This window comes from Osmia lignaria, chromosome 3, assembly GCF_051020975.1.
Source record: "Osmia lignaria lignaria isolate PbOS001 chromosome 3, iyOsmLign1, whole genome shotgun sequence".
NCBI lineage: Eukaryota > Metazoa > Arthropoda > Insecta > Hymenoptera > Megachilidae > Osmia > Osmia lignaria.
The window spans coordinates 4,557,876-4,579,849 of NC_135034.1; the positions used below are offsets into that span (position 1 = coordinate 4,557,876).

Consider the following 21,974-nt stretch of genomic DNA (forward strand, 5'->3'; position numbering starts at 1 on the left):
GTCCGTCCTTTCTTTAAATTCATCTTCTGCACGAATAATATTAAAGTTAATATTAAAACTGTCAAATTAAAAAAATGCAAATGAACTCCTCGCTATGGGGGTTAAAATTAATTCGAGCCACCATGCTGGTTCTTTGTTATTCGTACACGCATTTCCTTTCGGGAAACTTCTTTCTGATGGTTCGAAACGAATCGAAACCGGTTCCATTCTGTACAAGCTTAAATCCAGTTTCCTTTCACCTTTGCTCGAGAACTATCGGTGTCGTTCGCGTCTGCAAGCTGCTTATCAGAACGTTTCGCATTTGTAACTCGAGGATAATGCTCTTTCGCGTGTTTCTTGTCTCGTTTCAGCTGCGTAATCGAACATTCCATAGCGTACAACTAACCATTTGTATTTCGTTGCATTCGTGCAGCTGGCAGTTATATTTAAAGCGAAACAGAAAAATTATTCTCTGGAGGACATATTAGATGCGTGTCGAGTGTTGTTTGCAGAAACACTCTTGACCTTGGAATGTCCTTAACGCCTCCACTCGTCGACTATTCCTGTTTTGATATTCTAACGTCCTCCGTGACCTGCTTTAATCTCGGTAAGTTCAATTATTCCCCTCGAACGATTTCTGTGAATTCCGTGCGCTTAAAGTGGCGTGACGGCAAGTGGAAAATGCGTGACTATAATCAGGCAAGGAATAGTCGAACGTAGTCCAGCAATTGCGTCGTCGACCGAATCAACGATCAGTCGATTCTAAATCGTAGTCAATATTATGCTAATCGAACTAGCCTGACGGCTAGTGTATCATTCGAACGTTCGATCTGACGTGTTTTCCAGCCGGTGCAACGGTGTGCTTCTTCGCCCACACTCGGCAATCGTTTAGCCTTGACACAGCATCGTATTTTCATTTTATTTACTTCGCAATTAAGTGAAAATATCATTCAAAATAATGGTAAACGATTGCACCTCTCACTGTTGGAAAATGAGTTACGAGGCGTCCAGTCTTTGTTCCACGAGCCAGAACGATTAACGCGACGTTGATAGATAATGAAAGATCAATCAAAAATCTGATTTGTGCATCCACCCACGAGCCGCAGCCTTGGCCGACTGAGAGCGGTACTATTTTTATTTTCCACCACTTGTCAGCCGAGTCTTCTTTTCCACCTTAAACTATAAAAGATCCGCTCGCTTCGCGTTGAATTATTTATAAGAATCGAGGCTGGCTTCTATCAACTAATGCATTCCCGCGGGGTTACCGCGTAATATCTTTGTATTAGACTCTAACAATAGTCGAGTCATTTTCTCGCTGCGTATCTTGTGGATCGTTTAGAATCGATCCCACTGTTTCATTTTTCAAACAATTTTTCTAACAATTTTCCATTTTCGAGTTAGACTCGAAACAATCTTGAATTTGCGATTACGAAATCATCGGATCGTTTGTTTCCGATTGCAATCGGTTGCATAAACGGTGATGTAAGGAAAAACATGGATTCCTTGGAGTGTTGTTCGAGTGTTACGACTTCATTTCTCGCTCGTGCCGCTAACAAGAGGATAAGCGAAGATGGTACCGCTTTCGAGATGCTCCTCGACCAGACTGTCCCTCGATGTTACATCATTGCAATCTGTTCGACAGCCGATACGATCTGATTTATCGGTGGCAAAGTGACTCTTCTTTTTAGCGGAACTCGAGGGTATCGCGTTCGCGGATCTTCCATCGCGGTTCGGTTTCACAATCAGGAAATTCCTGTCATTCCATCGTTCGATCGTATCGTTCCCGTGGAAATCGAACAAGTATCAGTTGTTTCTCACGTAATCCGCTTTGCGTAAATTACAACGGGTCCAAATAAAAGACCTCGTATTTATAGTCCCGTTGATTAAGAACCACGACCGTCTGCGGTTCGTTTTAGAATACTGTTGCATTATCGGTGACCGGTTGTTTGGTAACAGGACACGGTGCACGTTGCACCATATTAATCCATTTCTACTGGCTTATCTTTGCACACGGGGAACGTGCGTTGAGTCAGCTCCGGCTCGAGAAACGAGAAATCGACTGGTGTTCGCGATTTCTCCAAATGATCGTTCGAATTTCGCGTTCTAATAGAAAATTTTCAACACCACAGCCTTCTTTCAGATAACGTTTGAAAAGATTCTAACGATCTTTCCTTTGATTCCGATGAATGAACCGTTGCTTGGAAACGTTTCGAATGACGTCGGGTGTCTGAATTCGAGCGTAAAATGCGTGTCAACGAGATTTAACGAGGAAAATCAGTGAAACCCGTTCGCGGCGACAGGTTCCGAGGGCAGAAGAGAAAGGCAGACCGGTATTATTGAAGGTTCGTTGCAAAGCTCGATCGTTGAATGAAATTTCAGTGGGTCGCGCATGAATGAAAACGTGTACACCGTTCTCTTTCTCTTTCCGTTCACCGTCGCGTCGCTTTGCTTCCCTTTACTTCGCGACACGCGAATCGCGTGGGCGACCGGACGCGAATTAAACGCGATCCCTCCTCGATTTTCCCCTTCGAAACGATCTTTATCTCTCTTCTTTCGAACTGGAGCCAAGATAACGATTAAACTTTGCTCCTCGGGGTGATAAAAAAGGTCGTCGCTCCTAGGATTATCGTTTCACGAAAACACGAGCTGGCCCGCCGCCGGAAGTGATCGGTCGAAAGCAAACGAAACGTTTCCGGGATTAGTCAGACATCGTTCGCGATATTATATTTCACTTGAACGGTAAAACTGTTGAAAATTCCATTGATAACCATGCAATCGTTTCAGAAAGTAGAATGCATTCTATGCAGTCGCGATTGCAATCTGCATTGTAATTAAGCGACAGTCGTGCGTTGCGCACGTGTCATTTTTTTTCGATCGTTCCAACCGGTTCCCTCGACTTTTCCTTCCTTTAGATACGCTTAAGGGGTGTCACCTTAATATCGATGCATATGGAAATAGTGAACGCAAGATCGATCGTATCGAATGCGTTCAATAACCGGGCACAAGTCGGACTTAAGAAATAGGTTCGTGTAAACAGGAGATTCGAAATTTGAAAATTAACTTCGCGGTAAAATAGGATCTCCGAAGGGTGTTTCATCCTTTTACCGCGAGCATCGTCTGACCGAGTTCCTTATTGTTGCTGGTTGTACCGGAAACACGTGTACGCGAATGCATAACCGTGCCACGATAGAGGGAATCGCGTGTTGTTGCCGACCACCTACACCAAACAAAGGGGCATGAATCATGGATTTTATTTCGAGACTGCGAGTAGTCCTGAAATAGACGGCGTCCCACGACGAGAAAAGGCGGCACCGTCTATTTAAAGGGCGACTTCAACGACCGCTTCCACCGTTACTCTTTCGACTTCTCGATTGCGACATTCGAGGGAACTTTTCGCACGTGGGCATAACTGCACCGTTACAGCTTCCGGTTCAAGTTGTCTCCTCTCGATGGATTAGAGACACTAAAGATTAACTTCGGTAGACAGCTAGGATAGAATCGAGAAAAATATTTATTTTAGATTCTGTCTCGTTCAAATAGCTTTAACGCATCTCGCAATTCTCCTCTGTTAGATAGAAACGTGTCTAAACTGGAAAGCTTTGTTTTTGAATAAATAAGGATTAAGATTGTACGTTTGAGGAGAGACCTCATCCTCGTCATTGAATAAACTTGGTCACTACGAAAGCACGTGATACTCGAGTGAAATACAGAAAAAAGGAAATTCTTTATTTTAAAAGAAAATTCTCGTATTTAGCCTCTTACAAGGGAACATCGGGGACTGATACACTCCGATTTTGATGAAACTTTGCATAAATATTTATTAGACCTGTTTATGAAGATAACTGTAATTCGCTGTTTTCACTGTAATAACTGATTTCACTTTGAGGGAGATATCAACCCTTTTATCCGAACCGCCCTTTCTATATACGTGCTTATAAATCGTAAACAACAAAAGATATCGAAAAATAGTTGAAATTAAAGTTATACCGTTTCTTGAGGTCTATAAAGCTGCGTAAAGTTTTTCAAAACGCAGGGGGAGGGGGAATTCAATTTTGTAAAAAGGATGATTTAAAAAAAAAAGTTTCATCAAAATCGGAGTGTATCAGTCCCCGATGTTCCCTTGTTAGATTCTAGATTCACCCCCTGACGCGCAATTACCTTGAGGTTTGAGGATCTATCCTCGACTATAATGGAAGAACGCAAAGTACAAGGCGAAATTTCGCTTATTTATCGAAGCACGGTAGTTCGACGCGAAAATAGAGTCCTAATTCTCGGAATAACGAGTTTATCACCGATCCAGATTATTTTCCCGCTGGAAAATCCTCGATGCAAATAAACCGTACGATTTTCCGCGATAACCGAGCCTCCATTCTGGAATCTGACTTGCTAATAGAAGCGGGCCTGCTGCACACGCACCGTCTGACACGGTGGATGTTTTGCAAGTCTAATTTCGAATTCATCCACCATCTTCCCTACCACCTATTAATTGCGATCTTCGCTGATTTCAAAATTCTCCTCTCTTTCCAAACAAACGTCTCGACGATTTTTTGCGTATTTCACGAGCACCGTTACGAGTATTTTGTCCTCGCGGCGTCGACAAGGCGCGATCGTAAAAATGGTTTATTCCCTCGTGTAGCTTGTGACCAGGAGGCTGACTTTACGTGGTTTCTGCAGTCGTGAAATTCGAGTCGCGACTACCGTTCGCGGTTGCTCAACCGGCTCGATCGAATCGTAAAATTCGCCTTTCGATGTGTTGTCAAGTTATTCGTCGCCTGATAAAATGTATCGGCAGGAATCTTTCCGTTCTTTTCTCTCGAGTAAACTAAGAGGTGAAATTGCAGAAACTCGGCTCTATTTCCTGTTATTTTGACAAAGCGAGGTACAATGCCGACCCGAATTTCTCTTTTTGCGTTCATTACCAGCCGACCTCGTTTCCCCTTGCATCGTCCAATTAAACGGTGATGCAGCCGTCCCCGGGTCCCGGATTCGCCCATCGTTTTCAGCTTGATGAGCCTCGCGAAACATCAGAGAGAGCCGCTCGAAAAAATGTCAATTCCCTTGTAACGAGGAAAACCGGCGAGCATGATTCATAAACGTCTCGTTAGTTTTCTTGCGATTGTCTCTGCTTGCGTCAGACGATTCGCCATCAAATTTTATTCCGAGAAGTTAAATTCCTTACGAGAATTCGATAAAACGAGGAGAACCGCGATGTCGTATCGAGGACAGCTGTCCGAATTAATTCAGCCGCGAATACGCGAGAAAATGTTCGATTGGTGGCCTCGAAAATTGTTAAAAGGTTTCGGAGATCGCGCGTACCGTTGGGTGAAAAAATGTTGATTCGTTGCGATGAAGATAGACATCTCGTTTGAGATCGTTCTGAAATATCTGCCTCCTTGAGAATTGCATAACGCGCAGCGAGGCTGCCGATTCGCAATCAAAATTTCGGCGCATAAAAATTATGAAATATTAATTATAGAAGAAAATATTTGTATAAATGATAAAAAATCAAAGAATTAAATAAAATATAAAGCGGCGCTTGCATTTTATGCTCCGAATTCGTCGCGTTCGAACGTGAAACTCACAGAAATCCATTCTGTTTAATAAGTATATGCAAATGTCGTCGCTCATTAAGAGTATTGAAATAGACTCGAAGCCGAGGATCTTGATATAAACTGACGAGGTTATCCAGGATAATTATCGCGTCGCTTCGATTGCGAGCTACCGTGTAGGAATGCGTTTCGTTTACTTAAACAGAGTATTTTCCATTCGACGCGTGTCTCGCTGTTTTGCATAATAACTCGGTAAATAACACGTTTCCAGCCGAGAAAGCGCGATTATCCGTCCGTTGTTCGAAACGAAATTAACGATCGAAAGTGGAAGCTAGTTGATTAGTCAAACATCCTCGACAAACCTGCAACTATTTCACCTGTTCGAATAGTTTCAATTTCAGACGCGAACATCCGACGCGATCGTTGCGTCGCGTCGGTTCGACGATATCATTTTTATGGGTGATCTACAACGAAATCGTCTTAGCATCGTTTATGTAGACAATGCCAGAGGCACGTCTCCTTCTCCCGCATTCTCAGCCCACGTCGTCAGATACCGTATTACGTGCGTAATATCTAATGGACGTTTACGAGGTTTAAAGGTGGCACAAAGTGGGCTAATACGAGGTGCCATTTAGTCAGTTAAAGGTCTTTGAAGCCACGTCGTATCGGTGCTCTCGCTTATGCAATAAATACATAATTTTATAGTTATTAAGTGGCCGTTCGTATTTCTGCGAGCCGACCTACGCTGAAACATATCGCGAATACTTCTACCACCGAAACGGTCACGAGCGGGAGAATCAGCAGCAAAGAGACTGAAAAACCTGTATTCATCGTTAAATCGCTCGTTCAACATCACAATGCGATGGATCGTCTCGTTGTTTCGATAGGCAGATCGTTGAAACGCGACGAACAATACCGCGAGAATTAGTTATAAATTAAGCGTGTCCAGTGAAAAAAAAAAAAAAAAAAAAGGAACAAAAGGCTGACAGGGGACGCGTTACAGGCCGGAAATGGCCGTCTGAACTCCGTTGTTCGCTTTGTTCTCGTACGCTAACGAGCGTCCAAGCAAAAGCGTAACACAAACCTTGAAGCGTCGCGTTATGCAACGTGTTTCATACATGAAACACACGGAGGATCGTTGTTGGCGCATAGGTTTTCTCTAAATCCGATCCGCAGTCGCTATTTATAGAGCGAAATTCAAATTAATCCATCGTTTAGAACAATAGTTTGTGTATCTGACCGATGAGAAATGTTGGAGATCGATTCGAAATCTTGATCGTTTAACGCGTTAATTTGCCTCCGATTCTCGTGTTTCTCTTCGTACGTTCCTTTCAACACCTTTTGTTGATTTATAGACATTCGGTTCCAGTTACTCATTAATTCAATACGTGCTTCGTACTCGTTGTACACCTTTGCATACTTTGCTTCCTACATAAATAAGAGGAAGCTAGAGTCAGGAATGGTATTCGTGAAATTTCCATAGTTAAAGATCGAGGAACGCGTGCTTTTTTCGACTAGACGATTTCGCAAACACTATGATTCGCGGTATTTCGACCCCGGGTTTTCGAAATTCATCGATTCCCGGTTCAATAACCTTGATACGGTTGATACGAAATTTCACAATGGAAAATAGCACGAGTTTCATGGATATTCAGTTTGATTACCACAGCAATTCTCAATTTGCATTCCTGCTAATCGAAGGTCTTCGAATCGAAGCGGTAAATGTTCTCTATTAATATGTAAATAAGTACTTGTCTCTTGTCGTTATGTGCTATTACTATTTATCAACGTCCGCGCGAAGATTGACCGAAGAAATTTTGAACGAGACGTTTCTTTAATCGCATTCTCGCGACACGAGGCGTGAATCAGCAGACACGCGAAAAAGGAAAAGTAAATAACCAGGATTTAACGGTATTAACCTTAATCACTAGCTTTTGTACACCCACCACCGTGACCCAATTACATTGACGCCTGGACTGATACCAGACACGCTTCTCCTGTTTATAATCAGTAGACGTAGCAAGTTTATGCAAATATACAAGTATTTTTCTACAATGATTCAACGTGTAACACTTGTAAGTCCAATCAAGTGGCGTTGTATAAAGTATCTCTGAAACAAAATGAAAATTCTGAAATAGCTCTCTGGTGTTTAATTAGCGAATGATTAGCGGCTCGTTATTAAGGTTAACAATTTCGATGGCGAATCCTGCTATTCTGATTTTTATTTCTCTCTGTCGCACGATGCAAGGACACGTGGCTCGAGTCGGTATTGTTGTTGCTGCAACAATGAACACCGGTGCACTCTCGTTGCAATTTACCGTTGCTGCTGGACCGTACACCTACGGGCAGCATCTGCTGGCAAGGTCATAAATAAAGTTTCACAATCAGCCACACTCGAGAGGAACTGGGAACTTTGTCGTCCATAGTGACACACTTTACCAAGAATTAAACACTCTTTCAAGCTTCTCGTCGGAATTTCTTTTACCAAGAAATTACCAAACTTTAGATTTCCATTTTCTACGAATTCATCTTAACGCTTCTATTTTCGATGCGTTTGTTGTTGATCATTAATATCGGGTCCTTGAATCTCGACGTTTCGAATGAATTCGTCAAGATCAGAAAGTTCTCGTTGAATACAGCGCAAATTAAACCTGACAATATAGCTAATTTTTCCTTCCCCCCGTTTTATCGCGATTCCTTTTCAACAATGATCATGTGTCACATCGTCTGAAACGCGTCGTGTTTGTCTTGCAATTAGAACGCGTTCTGCGAACACGAAATTGATGTCTGGCCTCGATTTCGTTGACGTTGTCATAATTCATGATCTCGCTCAATTGTCGCGTTGTTACGCAATGGCGTTGTCATCAGAAAGCTTTGTAAACCGAGCAACTCTGACCCTAAGAAAAAAAAAACAGAAGGGAAAACATCAAGGATGATTTTCGATAGAGTCGAAAGGAATTCCTTTTTGCAGCCTGTTTTACGGCGTTAACATCGTAAATAAAACTCGTCGAAGTAACGAGACACAGTGGTGCTGTTAAGAATAGTCCGATTCTTGGCCGGCACTGAGATTTACGAAGGTGGAATGATTTATTTGCCGAATATCTTGCTGCCACTTAAACCGCGCTCCACCCTTTTCACGCCACCTTTGCCGGATGTCCTTTCGAGCAACGCCATTCTGGACCACCGTCCTTTGTAACTTCATCGATGCTCCTGTTGCTTATTTGCACCTCCAGGTTTGCGGAACGACGCGAATATCCTCCTTCCGGGAAAGAGGAATAATTCAATTCCGTTGAACGTTTAATACCCTGAAGAGACATCTTTCAAACGAAACGTTGATTTTCGTAAAAGATTAGGTAAATTGTTAGGAACTTGTCGATGGAAGCTTACGAGATGTAAGAGGTGTGATAAATATTGATTAATGAAATTTTAATTAACATCGCAAGTGGCATTTGCAAAGTGAAAGGTTTGCAAATAAAAATGATGCATTTCTCTATCTATCAGTGATTATACCAAGAAAAGATTTGAATAAGCGTGCAATAACGTTTGAGAAAATTGCATGAAAATGATAGCTTATCAGCTATCGATGAGAATTATAGACTTCCGAAGCTGTTGACCAAGGAAACTAGGAATTAAGAAAATCATAGGCTATTGTGAACAGGTTAATAAGATAATTCTTTACTAATTAGTTAAACGGTATTTCTTTTTGTAAACGATGATTCATTCGTTGCACAGGATTCCTTATGTTCTATGTTTTATAATATGGAGATCAATCAGTTATTTATTATGGGTCTTAAGCTCGTTCATGCACCTAGTTCGGTTCGGTTTCCATTGAGATGCTAATACCACGCCTCGCTTTATCATCATTTGGAAACATTCTCCGTATCTCGTGAGAATCAGGGATAAGGAAAAAACCTAAAATTACAAGGAATCATCTATTTATCATGCATCCTCTTCGAAGGACGTTCGCAATTAATTAGAAGCCAGTGTTTAACAAGAATGGGAGGAAGTAGCGTACTGCACTCTGACCTTACACACACCTTACCGAGATGCCAACAATCGTAAGAAACGAATGGTAGCTCTAGTGGGTGTTACTATGCGTCTCCTACGCTTTGATGGGAATTGATGTTTCCGACGATTATACTTAAACGACCTCTCTGCACTCGATACCGGAAACCACCTTGCTCGACGCGCGATTTCGAGCATCCGAATCGTGCGAAAATTGCAATTACCTTAATAATCGAATCTTTGGTTTCATCGAACCGCTTGGTGTTTTCGAATAAAAGGAAGAAAAACGAAGGCGACCCACGCGACCGCGATATTTATAAATCCTGAAAGCAGCCGATTACCGAGAAGATTTAAGATATCAGAGTCGTTGGGGCATCGGTCGTCGTTCGTCGCGATCGAATATTCATGAGCACGAAATATAGCTTGAGGATGACAAATAGTCGACTAATTTCACGCCGCATACCGAAACCCACACCCGTTCCTTCGCACGCGTACTCCTTTCACGGTTTCCATCCGAATCTGACATCAAAAAAAATATTCACCGTGGCAACTTGTTTTTCCTACGGTTACACAGAATTCTGTACGGATAAGTTTTTGATAACGCATCTTTTATCTAATGAACTTCGTGAACGTAATAATCGAGCGCTCTTTAATTCACTATCAATTTCTAAGCGATCAAAGGTGAAAATAAAAGCCGACGCTATAATTATCGTGTAATTTCAATCGAGTACCGAGACTACCGGTTGCTTGCGAATCGTCGATAAAGATACGGGGTTAAGGATAATTAATTTCAGTCGCCGGGGAACGTCTAAGAGAGAAGACAGATTACTTCCGGATCCCATTAATAGCTCATAAATCGTGCACGCTATCGTCGTGTAGGAATAATCCGCGATTTCAAGCGAGATTCGTCACGGAAAAGACGACGGAACGGCGGCAACAAGAAATGGGAGAATGAACGTTTATGCGAAGGTTTCAAAATAGAATCAGCAATGATCGTACAAATTAAAGCTTTTCTTTTTTATTATTCTTACAGAGAGAAACATTAGTTTATTGGTTTTGTAAGAGAGGATAGGTGAATTTTCCTTGCAGCTGATACGTATTCGTCATCCTTTTGTCTAGAAACGAGTGAACCCCCGTCGTAGGATTTAACTTACGAATTAATCAAGCGTAGAAACGACGTTCCCTTCAGCCAGGCTTACTCATTATTCTTCTTACATGGTCAGATAAATTACGCTAGTTAATTATGAAAGTGCTGGACCTCGTGGCGGTGTGCAATCCACGTGAACAGCAGCAACAGCAGAAATTCGCGAACCAGTCGACTGCCTGGCTCGTGCTTCTTATTGCTCAATCGAGAAACTAGATAGGAACAAAGGATCCTCTAAGGGGCTCCATTAATTTCCTGCTGGAGACAAGAACGAACGATTCGTGTGTTCTTGTTTCCTCTGGTACTCGCTTTAGAGAAACCGCGATTGTTACGAGAACGTTTATCTATTCAGAGTTTTTAAATGAAATTCAGAACGCGCGACGAGTGTGCGATTACAAATTTTCTGGAAACTGGTAAGGAGAGCGTGACATGGGAACTGGGTCGACGATGAACCGCGACGATTCCTCGAAAAGCGTCGTGTCTCGCGTTTGTTCGGCCTAGAATACGCGAACGGAATCATAATAGAAAAACACGATCTGCATGTCTGCTTCATCTTCCCTCTCGTAACGAACCAACGGCGTCGCTTAGTCGGTGAGCGTGGGCTCCGTGATCGCGAGGTGATTCAGGTTAATTACGATTGCGTGTAAACGCGTCGCCTAGCATCGCGGAAAAAGAAAACGCGCAAAGGACGACGCTTTTCCGGTTTCTGGCGACTGCTCGAGATTGTTTTTCAAGCGGAGCAACGAGGAAAAATAAATAAAAGATGCGTCTCGTCTTTCGTTGACTCGTACCACTGAATTCGAAACGAATCTATGGAATTCTCTCTCGTTTCGTTGTAAAGCGATATACGTTTCTCGCTGCACGATGCAAAGTGAAAGAAATTGACCCTGGAAGAATAAAAAAGAAAAATCCGAAGCATTCATCAAGCAACGACACGTGGAAATAATTGCAGTCAACGATGCGCGCGATGCTCGATGCAAATCTTCCTTCTGCAATTAACGATCCTCTAATCATTATCGCGTCACTCTGAACGGACTGAAGTGTCCGGTATTTGTTTATGTCCCCGTGGCGTACAAAGCGCATTAATAATCTTGGCACGACGCTATAAGTAGCGTAGGGAGAGCCTAATCGAAAGCGTGCATGAGTCAGAGGCTCGCGATTGTCGTGCGATGCACGCTTGACACGATTTGCCGTACTTCTACATACTTGCTCAGAGAAACGAGGAAAGTCTCAGCTTCGTTACTTGGAATCCCCCGTTTCTCGGCTTCTGGCCGAGTAAAAGAAAATGGCCCCTGCTTTCGTACGGGGATCGGCAACGTACCCGCGGAGAAATTGCCCGCTGGAAAAGCAAGTCTGTATGTTTATTAAACTTCCTGCTAATTTACGACAGAAACCGCGTAGACACTCTTGTTCTCTGAATTATTCCCCAGCGGCTGTTAAAAGTCAGAAAAGCAAATCCTCGTTTCAGAATAATATCGAGGAAAAAACATATGAAAGATGCGTTTCCATTGAAAGGATATCCAGGTGAACGATGTTTCTCGGAGCCGATCGACCGTCGGAGGAACGTTTTACCAGAAACTCGTCATCGCGAAGATAAATGTGCAAGCAAGTGGCTGCACCTTAGTCCGCTACGAAATGGCGGCATTAATAATGAATCACGTCGCGATTTTGCTAAGTTTTACGATCGTAAGCGCCGAGCAGAGTGGGCGGTCGTCGAAGGTCTGCGAGCTATCGCAGCCTCGCGAAATCGATTCGCGACCATTTTTTCCCTCCCTCCATCCCTCGCCATCAGACGGGATTAATGAATGTACATTTTCCAAGAACGTGACACTAATCGCGAACGACCAGCAAGTAATCTTTCTAATAGATGCAGAATCGTTGCAGGGTCGAAAAGCTTTGTTCTTTGCACTTTTGATAAATTATACGCAGAGAATGTGCGTAGTCCTTTTGCTCGCACGGAGCTAAGGATATCCTCGACGATCAATAACCGCGCTGACGTCAAAACGCAAACAGGGCTGACCATCGAAAAGAACGGGGCCGAAGAGCTTAGGGATATTTAGGTAATTAGATAATTAGATTAGTTTGATCAATTCGAAAGCGAATATCGTTATGAAAGCTCGCTTGAACGTTGCAAGATACATACACGGTTCGAAATGGGAACACGGTCGAGCCGAGTGCAGAAAAAAGGGAAACCAGAAGAGACGAATGGCGTTATGCAAGAAAACGCGCTTTCACGAGCCGCGATAAGCAACGCGTGTCCTTTTGTTAAGCCGACAGCAGAGTTTCTCGTTCTTCCTTAATGACCGATGCAAATACGCGTAGTTAGGTCTCGTTGGGCTTGTTTCGCTATTATTTGTCTTTATAGCACCGCCATTGGTGCTCGTGTCCTCTTTTACATTTAACAAGCAACCATAACGCGTCGCTATCAAATTTGCAGTAAACCAACGGTTGTCGCTCGCTTCAAATAACAGGGAACTTTCGAATTTCTTCGGGGTAAAATAATTAACGATACAGCCGATAATTGCATGCCATAACAGATGTAATACTAAACGTTACATCTGCTGACTCGATCCGAGGGTGAAACTCGCGCGAGGAATAATCTCGTCGACTTAGAGTTGGTTAGATCGACCAACTTAAAGTTGTAAATCTTCCTTGACGTGGCTGAAAAGGTTGAAGAATGGGTGTTCAGCAAATGAAGGTGTTTAGTCCCTGTCTGACGGTGATTATTGATACAAAGCGCAACAGTCTGCTGTCGTTTCAATTGAAGGGTTAACGAGGTTTCTGCACGCTGGCTAATTAGGATGTCGCCGAGAACGTTTATTTTTCGTTAGAACTAGAATATTATCGCGAAAATGACGGCTCGATGAACGTGGCCGAGAGTAACAATCATAATGTACAGTGTACATAATCCTGACGTGGTCGTTTCATTGATGTTTACGAGCACGGACACGCGGGAAAATTCTCTTTGGTCTAATTAAGGCCGCCGACTCGCGTCTTCTCGCGATGAGATAATTACCACGTCGCGACGACGATTTTGATTTAACAGAGCCACCGCGGAAAAATAGAGATTTCCTAGGAATTCCTTAACCGAAGTATTTACTTCCTTGATTCGTTCTAATCGTTGCTGCTTGCTAACCGTCAACGCGTCCTTGCCGTTTATAAATAATTTTAAATAATTCCTCTAAATGCTTGAAAACGCACGCGCGACTTTGGTATCGATGAACCTTGACGAAGAAGACACTAGGAAAAAGGTGCAATAACGTGGAAGATAGAAAGAGACACGAAAGAAAATTGAATTTTTTAGCGAGTCATCAAAACTACCGGGAATTCGCAAAGTTGCACTTCTTATTTCAAGGTTCATACGAGTTCAATTTGTCTGCGGTGTTAAGCGAAATTTGAGAAGCGACGATGTGACGTTATCGAGAACGAAAATCGTGACGTTTCCTGTTTTCTGAAAGAAATCCTTGAAGAACATCGGCTGTCTTAAGTGCTTAAACATTTCTCGAAGACATTGTATCGAGTAATAACACGTTACGCAAAGATCATAAATCAAGCGTGCAATTAGAAGAGAAAAAAATTATCGTCATTAGTTTCTTCTGTTTCGAGCAACATCAAAGACGCGTCCGATTATCGCTTATCGCGTTTGCAGAAGAAAATTGCACAATTCTCGTCGCGATGCGTTCGGCGCATTCGCGTGAAAAGATCTGAAACGAAAAAAACAAGTCGCTGCTTTCTCGAAGCAAAATGAATAATTCCTGCACCGATCGGCCGACTTGAATCATCGTTTTGCATTTCGCGCGATCGCCAGGCACCGCCTCTTCGACGCTTCAGCCTCGAGCGTGGAAGCGTACCGAGCGTACGTACGTGGGAAGCGTTCCGGAGCGGAGACTTCTGAGAAAAAGTTGGGAAAAAAATACGTTGAATGTCCAGGGTATGATTCACCTGGAGAAACGCTCGCTTCTGCATCTTCGTTAGTCATTTTGGAGCAATTCGCCGCTACATCGACTGGCGAGGCGGTAGTTGCACGATCACGAGCAGACTAATTATCACGGCTAGACCGCGAATTAGGGACGTGGAAGATTAAACGAGGGAATCGTCGTTGCGACGACGAACCTTATCGTCGGCCTCGATCTCTCACCACTCGTCTCTTCACGTCCGCAGGATGCGAGAAACACGAGGTCTCTCCTTTGCCGCGTTCGTCGGCTACCGGCAAAGATAACTCGTGTCATTAAATATGGCCCTCGTCATTTGCATCCGTCGTCGCTGCTGGGAATACACGCTGTGGATCAAGATTGGAAAAAAACAAGCACAAGTTCCATCGTACCAAGGAGATCCATCTCGCAGTGGTCTAAATACCGGACGGATACTTAGCGTACAGATCGTGCAATTACCAAATTTTTTAAAATATTCTAATGAGACAAAGAATGCGAATTCAAATTTCCATCAGTTTTCATAGACATCTTTGAAGGTAACTGCGAATGGCACTCGAAGCCACAATCAGTTTCAAGTTTCGACGATCCCACGATAGAGGTTAAAGATTAATCAGACATTTCTAAAATGGCCAGATCTGGGAAGAAAGAATTGGTAGCTCTTCAAGCCGAGATAGAGACAGAGGAAGACTGGGCCCAATTGCTCGCTCGGGAAGGTTTGATTTTAGCTGACGTCTATTCCGAATGGTGCGGTCCTTGTATCGCTATGGTCAGCACCTTACGAAACGTGAAATTGGAGATCGGTGGTGACGCGATCGGCTACGCGATCGTGAAAAACGATAATATCGCCGATCTCGAGAGATTCCGTGGCAACAGCGAGCCCGTCTGGATGTTCATTCAGAATGGTCAAATGGTTAACCTAATGTTCGGCGCGCATTGTCCGAAATTGAAGAAACTATTGATCCAGGAAATTCGAAGAGCCCAACAGAACGAGGAACCGGAAATGAGGCTGCACCCGAGCACTCGTACCCCCGAAGAAGAGACACAATGGCAGGAAAAAGAAGCAATCAGGTATTTTCTTCCAGTTCGAACCGCGGATAGGAAAATTGGGAAAATTTGAAAAATTTCAAGGAAAGCGATCGAGCAGCGTCGACTCGCCAAAGAAGAAGCAGAGAGGCAAGAGAAGTACGAGGCGTTCCTGGCACAAATGATGTTCGAAATGTCGGAAGAGACGGCTCTGGTTTTCTATCCGTGGGTCTTCAGGGACGAGGAGGGTAGACGCCGAGACAAATACCAAAGCCCCCCGTACACCGAACTGATAAACGTTCTGTTCAAACAGAACTACGACGTTCTCGAAGAGCAACGAATACGTTTCACCGAAGAGATGATCGAAAAGATGTTCGTCGAGAGCAACGTCGAAATTACGAAAGAACTGATCGCAGGTGTGTTCTATCTACGGCCACTTCCTGCCCCTTCGAACTTTCTATTCGAAACTTATCTTCTCTTTCGCTTCGTACATCCTCATTCAGGTTTAATGGACGGTGTAACCGTGGCGATGAGATTGAAAGGTAGACGACCTCATCCGGATTGGCCCGTACCTTATCCCTTCGAGTGTCCTAAAGGAACGAAAAGATGTCCAATGAGAGCGATCAACGACGTCGAGGAGTATCTCGTTCATTTATTGACCAGTAAAACCCCGTTGTTGATCGGCGAAGTTCATCCACCGCAATTTGATAGTTCGTACATGAACAGATACGTGTATGTTCACGAACCTGATCCCGAGGACGAGGAGGATTTTCCTAGAGTGGACCCTGTGGTTTGGGTGCCTCCTCAAGTACTTTTCCATGTATTCGAAATTTTAAGAATACAAAAAATTCTTCAGCTCACTGAAAATTTCGTTTAGGCCAGAAGCAAAGTGCACGTTTACACGACCCTGTTCTCCGGCTACGTGGAGATGGTGCACCCTTACGACGAACCAGTCCCTCCGCCTCCTTTCTGCGCTTTCAAATTTCGTTTTCAACAATTCGAAGTTCTCCGCGACGCTTGCGCTTTCTTCCCGGATGCGGTTGAATATTTCGGTGCGTTCGAGTTCGACAGACCGCACGTCGCTAGACGAATCGCTTCTTGCCCGGAGGACTTCGAGAAAAAGGTTTCCTTCAACGCGATTAGTACTTCGGTTTGCGTTTATCGTTTGAACAAAAGATTAAACCTTGTCGAAGATGAAGTACCAAACGGGAAGCGAGATCTTTGTGGTGATTCTTCGAAGGATGAGCGAAGAGGTTTTCTTGACGTTCGCTAGTATCCAGCCTTATTGCGTTGTCGAAGACGACGAGCAAGCTCAGGCAATGATAGACGAGTATTTCCCTGAGGGGGCAGAGGATATGGTGTTAGAAGAATCGAGCGAAGAAGAGGAATCCTACGAAGCAGAAGCGGAAATGGAGGAGGAAGAAGAGGACGAAGAGGATTTGCAGGAGCAGGCGGAAACTGTAGACCCATTCACGATCTACAGTTATGTCTAAAGTATGCATTTTTTAAATTCAATCAGATTTTCAAAGAAATTTAGTTGCCTTTACACGAGAACAATTCAATTCCGAATAATTGAAAAGCCGAGGATTCCATTCTTCGCGCGTTTTGGCAAAGCCGAATCGTACTTGAACATTCGCTTATGTTGGCAACGCGTTTGCGTAACTTTGGCAAAATTCCATCGGAGCGTAAAGGTTGTATTACGCACCTGCGCCCCCCGCTGCCAAATCCTTATCCTCGCGATCGGCCAAAGAGAAACCGATATTTGCCAAGTGCAGAAGAAAACAAAGTCTTTCATTCTTGTGGACGAAGAAAAATTTCGAGGAACGATTCGTTTCGCATGGAAACGCGAATGCGAGAACGGTTTTAGCGGGAAAGTCAGCCACGATCAAAGCGAACGAATTGAATCGCGTTGATCGAATTAACGAGGCAATTTGTCACGCGACCGATGCGATGCGAGAAATTCACGCGGCAACGACACGCGAGAGGATGCCTGCTCTTCCTCTTCGTACGATACACTCCGGCGGAGAGTAAATTTCACCAAGCGATCCGAACAATTGAACCATTAACCGCGGAGACGTTAGTCAGCCGGCCAGTAAATCTTTCAGCCGACTCGCTCGTTTTCATCTGTATTTTTGGCACGCTCCGAGACTCTTCGGCTGTACAACACTTGGAAAAGAAACATGCCGATTTCGAACGGATCTTGAAACTGAACAAAATCAGCTTATCTTTTCCCTGATACATTCACCCGCAGAATCTTTGCATTCTTGTATAGAAAATTATTGGCGATTTATTAAGATGATCTTTAAAGATCGGTATAAGCGACGGAACGTGTTTTCTTTTTTCATCTTCGCGGCGGGATAAGCGCGGTAGCGCCGGAGGCGGTCGATTGCTTAAACATCGGTAATTATTGCACAAGCGTTACGTAACTAAACACGGTCGAATCGCGAGGAGGAGCCAGAGGGGAGGAAAAAAAAGGCGCAAATTACAGTTACGCCGGATAATTCGCGTTCATCGCGTGTCATTAACGATCGTTTCGTCTCCTTTCCTCTTTGTTACTCCCCATTTCCGCCGACGCGATGCAACGATCAAGATCGTTTTTCTCCAACACGCGAAAACGTCTGCGAGCTATAGGTGCGACGATAATCGCTGTAATCTATGATCGTCATCGACGACGTTAATCGAGAAATTCCAAATGCCCGCGATCGCTCGATACCGCGTATTTCATCTGCTTTGCTTTTACTAGGAAAACTATCGAACCGTGTGAATAAGATTTATACTAATCCGCGAACACATAGAAGCTCGTTAAAATTTGAGTTTGTCAGATGGAACATGGTGCACGTAGAAAGTTCGGTGGACGAAGAAAGACGCGTTTGCGGTTCGCGAAGATAAATTTACACGCGACTCCGCGTCGCCGATGCCTGTTCACGTACCCTCGTTTCTTTTCCCTTCTACGATGCCGACCCCGTATAAGCGGTCGTTTTCTTTTCGCCTGGTCGCAAATAGGAACCGGACTCGCGTCTTCGTGCTCGAGTAAAATTAATGGCGTCGCGTCGGGACGCGAATCGCCGACGCCTGCACCCTGATTTACAATGTCAAAGTTCGCGGCAGGTCGATATAAAAGGCTAGTCGAATAATTCAACGGTCGTTCGTTTCTTGAATAACATTGGAAATTTTTCATTCTCCTAAGAATAGAATCAGTTACAGGGAAAAAGGGAAACGATTACTTTTTCTTTCGATTATGTCACCGTCGTGTCATCGACGCTTTTTCTATCCTTCGAGGAAACGAAAGATTTCGCGCGAGATTTAAGAAACGAATCTTGGACCACTTTGTTTCAGCGAAACGAGCGGAGTTAATTTCGTACGCGGCCCTCTGTTTCCACCTAATGGACCGATCGTTCGCTTCCGGTTTGCGCGAAACACGCTGATCGTGAGTCAACCAAAGACGTTACTATGAAAAGAAACACGCGACGTGGTTTTCTAACGGGCTTCCTAAGAAACAAACAACAGAGACTACTCGTTCCCTCGGTTTATTATTGAACATCGGTCAAATGTTTAACATCCGTGCTGCCTAGTAACAGTGAAATTTTATAAAATTTCCAGTCGTTGAGTCTGCTCGAACGATTGAACATCGGGTAAACGTTTCTTTTATTTCGTTAATTGAAAGATCATTGATTATCGAAATTTCGTCTTATCGAGTAATTAATGATGGTTATTAGTCATTAATCGATCCTTGACCCTCTTTGAACGTTATTCCAGTGTAGAAACAGCTGTTCCTTACCGCCGTCATTCTACTTGGAAGTCGGGATTTTCCAATTCCATGGCGCCCTTTGGGCGACGTAGGTGAAAGGGTTCGTCGAAAGTCGAGGGGAAACTTTTTTTACAAGTCCCAAACGTGGCTGGCTCCCAGTCTCCCTAATTTGAAAGAAGTATTTTAAATCGGGCGTTTGGGAAATTCGAGAAAATTGTAGACTCGTGTCGGTGGAAGCAGAATCAACAGCCAGAATCGCTGCTGGCAAGGTTCTGACGATTCTACTTCTACTCGCGTCATTCGCAATTTTACATTAAGTGATTCGTAACGAGATGGAAATATTCATGGTTGAACCTTTTTTCAATCGTTCACTGCAGTCAGTATGGTAGTTTCCATGTAAATTTTTATAATTGAACCCCGCAGCTTTCAAAGTATAAGCCTGTTTTTTTTCTCCTCGTTATCGATCACAGCTTCCGGATCGAATCGTTTCTATATGGAACATCAATCTCGTTTGTTTGTTTAGAATGACGTAACATTACTTTACAGTTGCGTTCAAATAAAATGTAGCACATGCGTACAGTATATTTGCCGCTATTATGCGGTAACCTAATAGAATTTATGCATCCGGTCAAACAGGATCCGCGAAATGTGCCAAAACCTACGCCGACACCGAACCAGCCTGCAGAATATTAAAAATCAAATATTGAAACTCGGAATTAACGACGGTAGTAACAGTTTTCGGCGAATTAGCACGTCGTCCCAGCGTAGAGGTAAAGTTTTTTCAACAAGGACCGAAAACTTGTTGTAAAACGCTGACGACCGTCGCTAAGTCGATCGAATCGTTCAATTAACACGTTTCTTTCTGTTTTTCTTTTATTATACGTCGGAAGCCTTGAAATTCCATTCGATCGAAAACGTTTACGGTTTCTCCCGTAACGTCGATACGATAGATCTCATACTGTCACGTTAAGTGACATGACCGAGATTATAAAAAGGGGAAGAAACGCATAATTTGAAATGCCTGGGGCATAGGGGTCGATCTATGGCGCTGGTTACTGGTCGATCGATCTTGTCTCTCGCGTATATCCAGCCTTCCAGCCCTACCATTTGCCTTTTCGCATCGTTTCGATCCCGACAACATCCAATGATCGACACTCTATCCCTTCTCGCGGTTCGTTTGCACTGTGCTAGTCACAGCCCTCCGAGTTCGAAGGTCACCGCGAGGCTGCCGCTCTAACGAATGCGCCTCCACTTTTCATATCTGCGCGCCGAGCTCCAGCGCCAGTGAGCCGCGCTCCGATTGGCCGAGCGTCCGGCTGGTGGGGGGACTATATATCGAGGGACGGCGCGCGTCTGCGTCAGTGTGGCGCGCACCCTTCCATCGTTGTGTTCTTGCTCCTATTTTTCAATCGTTTCGTTTCGCAATTCTCTGTATTTCGATGAAATTATTCGTTTCAAATCGAATATTTGTGCATCCAGTGCGATGATATAGTATTCCGCGTGTTTCGCGAATTGAAACTGTGCGGATTGTTCTCGATCTTTTCGTTCAGGAATTCGTCGAAACATGACAGGAAATCACGGTAAACATTCGCGATTCTAGATCATTTGATCGTTGTTCGAGTATGTGAAATAAAGAAACAGTGAATTGTCGAAAGTTGAGTATACGAACATACAGAGACGGTGTGAAATATTATCGATGCTGGCACGAAACGAAGAATTACGCGCCAATTTCAAGCCGAGATAACGAAAGAAATCGATCGAAGAAACACGCTTTGGTGCTGCCATGACAATGGTCGTCAACAAAATCAACATGTCGTCGTACTCCACGCCACGACGTACTTTCTTCTCGGGCCTTCATTCAAAGGTAAACACGTACTTTCGAAAACAACGTTATTATTTTTCCAGATGGACGTTCAAGGAATTCCAAATATTCTATTCAGTAGAAATTTTTTATCGTTAAACAACCTCTGTATTTTCTTTACTCCAAAAATCATTATTTTTTTCTAACACATTTTTCCGAAATTAATTTATACAGAAAATAAAATCGATTTGCAAATTATTCGCGTGTTGTTTGTAACTCGCCGGAGAAAATAATTCGTTTCCCGGTTATTTTCACGCTCGTTCGAAGCAATTGTCAGGGAAAACATATTGCGCGGTTGTATCACGTACGATCCCGATCGTAGATTCTTCGAAGACAGCCTCGGAGAGCGTGGTCGAGCACTTTTTACGGTAGTTTCCCGATTCAACGATAAGCCTTGGCGTTCCTGATCGTGTGCTCGTCGGATTAACGGTTCTACCGGTTGCGCCTTGTCGTTCGCCGTCATAGGAAATGCTTCCATGGGTTTCCATCGAAATTTATTCACCCTCCGGGGCGTCGCGCCGTTTCGATCACTCCGTTTCGCCTTCATTCTGCCACTCCATTTATTCGGCTAGAAATTTGTTTATTTAGTTATTTAAAGCGTAGCGAAAATTGACGAGACGTTCTTGGTATCTGTTTAACTTGGACGACCGTGAACGTGACCGTGTTTCGTTGCTAAAGAGAAGAGAACGACGACAAAGCAGTTTCGCCAACGGTTCGCGCGAATACAATCGTG

At 43.7% G+C, this 21,974-nt stretch overlaps 2 protein-coding genes across 5 annotated transcripts in view; both read left to right on the forward strand.

The window, feature by feature from the left end:
* The window catches only part of Sarm (sterile alpha and armadillo motif), a 63,735-nt gene that overhangs the window by 10,029 nt on the left and 31,732 nt on the right, over positions 1-21,974 (forward strand). The window contains exon 1 of one of the 4 annotated variants that reach the window (XM_034326119.2): positions 20,740-21,244. The exons of the other annotated variants lie outside the window; for them this stretch is intronic. Within the exon in view, the coding sequence (XP_034182010.1) occupies positions 21,164-21,244 (81 nt within the window). The 5' untranslated portion in view covers positions 20,740-21,163. Of the gene's footprint in view, positions 1-20,739; positions 21,245-21,974 lie in introns of those variants that run through there. 4 annotated transcript variants of the gene reach the window in all.
* LOC117605148 (uncharacterized) lies at positions 3-17,054 on the forward strand. The gene is made up of 3 exons (XM_076693066.1): positions 3-15,677; positions 15,738-16,440; positions 16,510-17,054. Exons 1-3 carry the CDS (start codon positions 15,235-15,237, stop codon positions 16,903-16,905), a joined length of 1,542 nt encoding a protein of 513 aa, XP_076549181.1. The 5' UTR covers positions 3-15,234; the 3' UTR covers positions 16,906-17,054.